An 8863-nucleotide genomic window follows, 5' to 3' on the forward strand; every position below is an offset into this window, starting at 1 on the left:
TAATTGTCCGGGGGGGTAGTTGTCCGGGGGTAGTTGTCCGGGGGGGTAGTTGTCCGGGGGGTAGTTGTCCGGGGGGGGTAATTGTCCGGGGGTAGTTGTCCGGGGGGTAATTGTCCGGGGGGTAATTGTCCGGGGGGTAATTGTCCGGGGGGTAATTGTCCTCGGGGGGTAGTTGTCCTCGGGGGGTAGTTGTCCTCAGGGGGTAATTGTCCGGGGGGTTATTGTCCGGGGGGTAATTGTCCTCGGGGGGTAATTGTCCGGGGGGTAATTGTCCGGGGGGTAATTGTCCGGGGGGTAATTGTCCTCGGGGGGTAGTTGTCCTCGGGGAGTAGTTGTCCTAGGGGGTAATTGTCCGGGGGGGGTGATTGTCCAGGGGGTAGTTTTCCTGATACCCACACGGACATGTCAAAATAGCAAAGTTGGAAATGAGGAGATTAGGAATCCTTTATACAAAGTTATTTCATTAAAACATTTGGATACATAAAAGAGCGAGATAGATACGGTTGGGTGGAATAGACAATCGAAGCGTTATATTTGAAAGAATATGCTCTCTTGAAACGCATGGCTTAGCTGGAAATATAATGATAGAGAGCAACTAACTACCAACATGATATCAATAAATCAGTCTTCTGAAACGTATTTATTAACGCCGGCACCTGCACGCTTCAAATCGTATACTGCCAATAATGGGGATTGAATTCATATATTTATATTAAGCCTATTTGTTTGTCTTGCTTGACTTCGTGTAATTATAAAAATATCAATTGCAAAATGAAACACAGCGATGGTATACAAAATCACCCGTCCATGATATCAGTAAAAGGTGGAGTGAGCATCCATCAATATTTCATATTACAATTATAATCATCTTCCAAAACGTTTTATGCCATTGAAATTATTAATTTCATCCTAGTACCTTAACATTTTACCATCCGAGTTATCAGGTAATGAAACGGGATGGCTTAAAATGCTATTGCTTTTCGTGTAGCCGGAGGTAATAACATTTTGAAAATCGTGTACACTGTATGTCGTCAGCTTTGACCGTAACAAGCGATCTGCTCTTTGGTAGCGATTTGGAGACGAATGTTTACAATTAAACCTTCCCCATCAAGGTAATGGGTAGCACGAAACTATTACTATTGTTATTTTTGTCATGACAACATTGCTCTTTAATATTTTTATAATTATATTGTTTGATATCTACTCAAGATATGAACATATTTATCACCTTTAAGATTATGTTCGTTTTTATTGAAATGGAAATATGGGCCCTGTTGTAGAATGAAATGAAATAACAGCCAGGGCTGTGCGCAGATTTTTTTCTTTCACAGGTGAGGGGGGTGCTAGACTCGTAAAAGGTTTCCAAGAAACCCGAAAGCTAAGGAGCGAAGCGACCGAGCTTGTCAAGGGGCGCTCTTGTGACGTAATCTGAACTTTGTACAATCGCAAAATCTAAGCTGAAAAACAATTACACTGAAGCTCGCCAACACAGATAGGCACGTTTGACAGTGTATCCTTATTAGTTAAGAGCTATATAAAAAAAAACGACAACTTGATGATACACAATGCTTATATTGCTAATTACTCAGGAATTACACGATTTATTCTTGGATTAATCTGTTGTTTATACGTATTAAATTTGGCTGGTTACTTTATTAATTTCTGTCCGAGCTCATTTTGATATCGTCACCACAAATGCCATTTGTCTTTAATAACACTGTTCAAATAAGGTTGGCTGTTGACATTGTTGAACAAAACATATCACTACACTTGCATCGATGCAGTAAATCACATTGGTGCCCATGTACGTGTACTCTCTTCCCAAGAAACTGCGAGGACTGGAATAACCTCCATTATGATTGAACCCACGACACAGCCGGTCCATGCCCCTCCCCCTTTGAGAAGCAAAATTAAAATTTGTAATGTAAAAATGCCGTAGAAACTGAAGTGTGCCCCCTTTTTGAAAGTAAAAACCTTTTTTTTGCATATTAAATGTTTTCTGGGACGAAAATTCAAATTTTTTTTGTTAAAACCTTTTTTTTTTGCTTGTCAAATTTTCCTTGGAAAAATGTGCCCCCCCCCCCCTTTGGAAATCCTGGATCCACCACTGATTCAACCTATTACTCTGTTTGGAGGAGTCGTGGTAGAGTGGTTCTGGCTCTTGCCTCTTGTCAGGCGTCCTTTGGCAAGGCGTTAATTCACACTTTGCCAATCTCGACCCAGGTGCTAAATGGGTACCCGGTAGGATGTGAAAGTCATTGTAATGTAGCTTGTCCAATACTGTGTGCGCCTCACAGGCGACTGACTGGCATACTCCCCAGAGAGTGGAGGATGTGCATACATTGTGTGCGGAAATGACCGATTGAATCCGATGACCGGGGTAATAGTATATGTGTAAAGCGCTTAGACACGTCGTTCCGACGTATTAAGAGCTATATAAAAGCGGAATATTAAGCGGAATATTACTCTCTGTTTATGTATTCAAGGCCTTCTTGAGTGAGATGCTGGGGGGGGGGTCAGCAAAATTGTCACACCTGACTAAATTGTCAACACTGGCAGTAACCATGGTAACAGTCAGTCAATCAATTGTCGGGGCTGACGAATTAGTCAGTGCTCACAACTTTCATAAACCACTCTCCAGATGTTAACACCACTAAACAATAATTTACTGACGTACACCTGCACCAACGCTACAAGAACAAAACTTTATATGAAATCGCATTAGGTGAAAGTTTTCACACATTTGTATACGCATCCATCTACAGCATCTAGAAGCCATACTCACAATGGAAAAATAAGGAGAGAACGGAGAAGGAGAAACAGATGATGATGATGATGAAGAAGAAGAACAACAAGAGCAAGAAGAAGAGAAAGAAGGAGAATAATAATAAGAAGAAGAAGACCAAGAACAAGTAGAATAAGAAGAAGAAGGAGAAGAAGTAGAAGAAGAAGGAAAAGAATAAGAGAAAGAAGGCGACGGAAAAGAATGAGAAGGCACTATAGAACTAAGCTTCCAGTGATCCATGTGAATTACCTGGATGTGAGCACCCAAATGGGATGCCCAAAATTTGTTTTTACACCCTCACAAAGAGTTAAAAAAATAAATCCATAATAATATCATCTTAATATTCTTAATAACATGTTTTAAGTGTTTGTTGTTTTATTGTCGTATTGGCACTAACATTGCTTTTTCAAATATAATATATTATCTTTAGTAGACGTGTGATGAAAATATAAATCAATAGCTTTTTTTATAGGAATCATATGCAAAGAGTTGGTTAATATATTGAATAGTAATAAATACTTCACGGGGAATGCATAAAGAGGTTTGTGATTAAATGTACCGCCACTCTTATTACCCCATTTGTGTTGTTCGTGATTTCATATTCTTTATGTGTTTTTTTTTCTTTCGATTTACAGGTACCATCTTCCGACATGGACTTATTGCATTGGGGTTGTATGCTGCTTTGACATTAGCCGTAGAAGTCATCCATATCCAAGCGTATTTGCAAAGGCATGGCTACGACGCAAATAGTTGAGCAAGTCATTTACATAACAATGAATGAAAGTGCCGTTACAGAACTCTTACCACCTCTGGCGAACTCGTCATCGAACACGACTTCTGCTGGGACGACGCACGAGGCAAAACTTGACGTCTGGGTGGTCGTGCTCGAGTTCATCCTCGGCATCATCGGAATCGTAGGAAACTCGCTGGTCTGCATCATCATATGGAGGGCAAAGTTCCTCCACAATTTCACCAACTACCTCATTCTGAGTCTAGCCTTCGCTGATCTCGTCGCTAGCCTGAGTTTAGTGTGTAACGTGTTCGTGCTCGAAGCCCAACTAGGCAGGACACCAGCGAACGATATTGCCGCTGAGCTGTACTGCAGACTCTACTCCAGTCGTTTCTTGTTCTGGACCAGCGTCACAGCTTCGGTCTTTAATCTTGTAGTCGTGACATATGAACGTTTTCTTGCCATCGTGTACCCGTTACACTACCCACTGTACTTTACTGAGAGAAAAGTTGGCATGCTCATAGCTGGAACGTGGATATTTGCTCTATTACAAGAAGTATTCGCCTTTTTCGTTAACTATTACGACAGGATCAGCCAAACTTGCGGCTACGGCTACCCCACAGAAGCTGGACGTATATTCGTGGGAGTGCTTGTGTTTCTTCTTTCCTATTTCTTACCGCTTGTTGTCATGATATGGGCCTACTACAAGATCATGCACAATTTGAAACGAGGCGCGCAACATTCGTCTGCGGGAGGAGGTCTCAATAACCGCGGTGACCCCGCCATCTTGCGCGCGCGTCGCAAAGTAGTTTACGTACTCTTTACTGTCGTCATCGCGTTTGTCGTGTTATGGAGTCCAAATCAGCTTGTATATCTCTTTGAAAACTTTGGTGTGATAATCGTCTCAACAGACCATACCCTTTACAAAGTATTTCGTCTCATGGCGTTCTCAAACTCTGTCATCAATCCCATTATCTATGCGTTTAAATACAAGCAGTTTCGGAAGGGGTTTCGAGTGGCGATTATGTGTCTTTGTACGTCGAACCACATTCATGACGGGCAAGCTGCGACCACGGAACTGTCCAATTCATGACGTTTACAGACACTGATGTTAAGGATAAAAAGATGAGCTGCTAAGTACAAGAAGATGGACAATTCTATAGGAGAATGGAGGAAATACATGGGAATCTATCACATTTATATTTTTACTGATATTATATTGTAGTAATAGACAGCTGGGGAGCGTTTCATCAACATTTCTGTCAGCCAAGCTGTCAGATCTGACAGGTTTCCTTGAATTTGATTGGTCCAGAAGCACTGTTACTATGGTAACTGTCGGATAAAACAGGACTCGTCGGATAAAACATCCGACAAGTCCTTCATGAAAGGTTCCCCAGTCTTCATAATCGTGAATTAAAATTTAGCTATTATCTAGGGTTGATTTTGAAATAGGCCTACATGTAAACTACAAAAATAATCCACATAGACAGGCAAGATTTCATTCTTCTATATTTTTACTACACATTTATTTTACTTTGATATGTAGAATTCAAAAGTCACCTTATAGCACGATTTTCTTGATTTTACGAAAAGAAAAACAATGCACTCAAAAAAATAAAATCCACTAACCCGATACAAAATTGCTGTTACCATGGTTACTGATTGATTTATTTAAAAAACATTGCAATCGTCCATCTTCTTTGGCATTTTAATTAGCTTTATTTATTGAAGTATAGATTACTTTGATTTAATTTCGTATTTGAATGTAAAGATGATGTTTTCTTACCTTGAACATTTAATGGAATTTCATGGATGTGTATTAATGAACTTTGAAATTTAAAGCATGACGGGCCCCTTGTACACTACACTCACTGGTGGATCGGGGGGGGGGGGCACAGCCGGCCCGTGCCCCCAATTAAAATGTGTGATGTAAAATGCCGTTGAACAAAAGTGTCCCCCCCCCCCCCCCCATGAAAGTGAAGTCTTTTTTGGCTTGTCTTTTTTTCTGGACGAAATGTCCAAATTTTTGGGTTTAAAACCTTTTTTTTATTGCTTGTCGGGAAAATGTGACCCCTCCCCTCTTTAAAAAATCCTGGATCCGCCCCTCACTTTACTGCCTATTTGTGATCAATTTTTAGAGGAAAAAAATATGAAATAACATTTATTGCATTTTGATATGCTAATTATAACCTGTTACATTTTAACGATCTACCTACCGAAGAGTGGTATCAATATAAACATTGAAACTCATATCAGGAATATTGCGAGCCTTCCCATTGGAATAAAAAAAAATCGATCCAGAATCGAAGTGACGTCGTAGCAATCTTTTCATCGTTGCAGCGATTGAAACCGACAATGATTTTCTCAAACTACGGGACAAGCAATAAACCTGCATTTCGATTTTAGTATTCCTATCTGCCTTTACATCATCAAGTAAAACAATTGCACTTTTGTGAAATTCAATATTCATGCAAAATGTGATTTAGAAAAAATAGGTTGCAGTCAGATTGTATATTGTTCTGCGGCGCCGAAAGGATTATTATTCACGACAGCATAAATCACAGGCAGATTACGCGATAGGCCTACAAATGTCATTTCTATTTTGAGTCACATTATATTCTTTAAAAAGATGCAATTCACGGTGATGCGTAAAAAGTTTCGTCTTTAAACAATAGTCACAGAGTAATGTATAAGTTTTATATAAGACTTTGTTAAGTCTTTGGCCCACTGGTTTTCGGGTTTCCCCATTCGTGTTGCCAAACGTTTTCAATATCTTATTGGCTGAAAAGTCGAACTATGTGATTGTGTCCGAGCTCAGATCAGTTGTTTTCAAACTCAGCTAGATGTATATTATCTGTATCTAAAAAAAAATCGTTACTTTGAATATTAAGCAGTGTTTTTTTATCCTTTCATGTCATAGGGTGTATTTTGTTCTGAAACATAGTCGTCCGTGGTTTCTACTTTAAGTTTTTTGCGATGTTCAAATCCATGGCATTAGAGGGGACCGTTGCAAAAAAGCTGCCTCGAAATTCATAGAAAAAAAAGATTCGCAAATTTAAAATTCACATTTGATTAGTTAAAATCGATTGATTGATGCGATTGATTTTTAAAGTTTCGTTTAATTGCTTTTTTTTTCAACCGTCTCTGATTAAATAATAGAAATCTTCGAATGATTGCCTTTGCAGTCAAGTTGGTGGCAATAAAACTAAAGAAGGCGATATGCTAATGACTGTTGCACTTAAGCGAATTTGATAGCAACGATTATCATCGTATAAAGTATAAGGGACTAGCATTGTGTATTTTACAGATGATTAGAATGTTAGGTATGAATTATTCATGTTCAAATCCATATTATTTCCATAATGGAGCAAATACACTTCATGTTTGTCCGTGTATATCAAAAACAACCAGGAAAATGTCGCACCCAACAATAGAGTACCGAAGCGATGACGTCAGTTGCCATTGTGTCATGGCGGCCTGGTTCTAAAAACAAATGAACCCGCTGAATAAAAGCGTGTGTTTCTCGTAGGAGAAAATGGACTCTATCGGAATTTGATCGCTTGCAACCTATTTTTCAGACGAGCCAAAGTCACACAAATGTGTACAGACGATCGTCAGCTGCGACTCTGTTTAGAACCAGCCCGCCATGACACCATGGCAACTGACGTCACACTTCGGTATTCTATAGGAAGAATCAATTGGGCAATAATTATTGCTTTTCACCAAGCTTATTTTTGGTTGCTTGATGTATAAACCCACGCGTGAAAATATCAGGTCTGCTCAATAGAGAGTTTTCGCACCGATATGGAGAACTAATTTAGGAACACAGTAAATGTAATGGAAATGCCCGTCAAATGACAGTGAAAAACTGGGAGGACATTGTCGAAAATTTGTGAACTCACTGGAACAGCAGTTTCGTCCTAAGTTTCGGAGCTGAGAGAGAAATTGCGGATTTGATTCACAATTTTCGACAAACCCGTCTTGGTTGTTCTTTGTCATAAGGACATTTGACATATTTTATGTTCTTGAAAGCGTTCTGCATCGCGATGCTAAAACTCTTTACACTGCAAAAACTCTGGTGTTGATTTAACAGCCCAGAATATATATTTGTCCACACCAGAGAAGTGTTAAACAACAACAGTTTCGTTTTGATCTATCACCAGATAGGTGTTTATACAACACCAATTAGTCTTAAAATAGCATCGGTTTGATTCCAAACTGGTGCTGTTTCAATACTTTTCTGGTGTGGACATATATATATTCCGGGCTGGTGTTAAATCAACACCGGATTTTTTGCAGTGTAATGTCGTCTAACGAAACCGATTCCAGACTGATGTAAACAATTACGCATTTCCAATAGTAGCCTTATAACATCAGTGGGTTTGCATTCGGTTCACCTTATTCAAGTCCGGTTAAACCGACTCGAAACCGATCAAAATGATAAGGCTATTTTTCAATGACGTACCATCGGTCGGTTTAGAGTCGGTTCTGCTGTTGCGAACTGCACCGCAACGCTAAAGTCACACCAATAAAACCGACTCGAGAACGACCAAACTCATTACGTTATTACCAGTGACATACCATCGTTCGGTTTAGAGTCGGTTTCCTCGGTGTTACAGTGAAACAAGGCTTTGAAAGTGTCATTGCCAGAGTTGGAAAAAATAAGGAGGATGGTAGTCATGATGTGCTTAATAACTGTATATTTTGGTTGTAATGGGTATATGACTTGATGTGATACTATTTTGTGTTTGTTTGTTTGTTTTGATAGAGACCATTTTGTACATAATATTCAAATTTGTTAAGATTTCAAATTATCCCGAAAACGAGGGATAAATATGTAAGCGGCTTGAGCTGTTTCACTGAAATTGCAAACGATGAATCATGATTTAAAAAAGGAATTAAAAAAAATCGATGCACATAATTAAGTTTCCATTCGAGTTTGATTTAGCGTCTGGTGTTCAGTATATTCTACTTTCCTATTTATGATTTCGAATAATACAGCTTTTAAAATCATTTGAAAACCTGCCGGTAGATATGCAAATGGGGGGGTATTTGTATTGGCTTTGAAATTGGATCTCATGCAGAAAAGAAGTAAAATGGATTGGATCACATAAATGTACTCATTCTCTGAAAAAACTAACCTGGGGAATGTTCAACAACAAAAATGCTTGCCTCTAGAAATTGCTCTAAGCCAATCGGATGCAACGATTTCGGTAGCTTACAACAATAGTCAATGAATCATGAAATACTCCCCGATGAAGACACTGGGTTGGGCTATTAGAAGGAACGTGTCAATGTCTTGGTTTGAAGAAAAAAAAATCAAATGATGTGCAAATTGTACACGATGT

The 8863-nt window shown here is 39.2% G+C and overlaps 1 protein-coding gene across 1 annotated transcript; it reads left to right on the forward strand.

Moving 5' to 3' along the window:
• The first annotated feature begins 3424 nt into the window (after nucleotides 1-3424).
• Nucleotides 3425-8404, forward strand: LOC129283003 (muscarinic acetylcholine receptor M4-like). The gene has a single exon (XM_064113813.1). It carries the CDS (start codon nucleotides 3517-3519, stop codon nucleotides 4606-4608), a length of 1092 nt encoding a protein of 363 aa, XP_063969883.1. The 5' UTR covers nucleotides 3425-3516; the 3' UTR covers nucleotides 4609-8404.
• The last annotated feature ends 459 nt before the right edge of the window (nucleotides 8405-8863 follow it).

This window comes from Lytechinus pictus, chromosome 19 (assembly GCF_037042905.1).
Source record: "Lytechinus pictus isolate F3 Inbred chromosome 19, Lp3.0, whole genome shotgun sequence".
Lineage (NCBI taxonomy): Eukaryota > Metazoa > Echinodermata > Echinoidea > Temnopleuroida > Toxopneustidae > Lytechinus > Lytechinus pictus.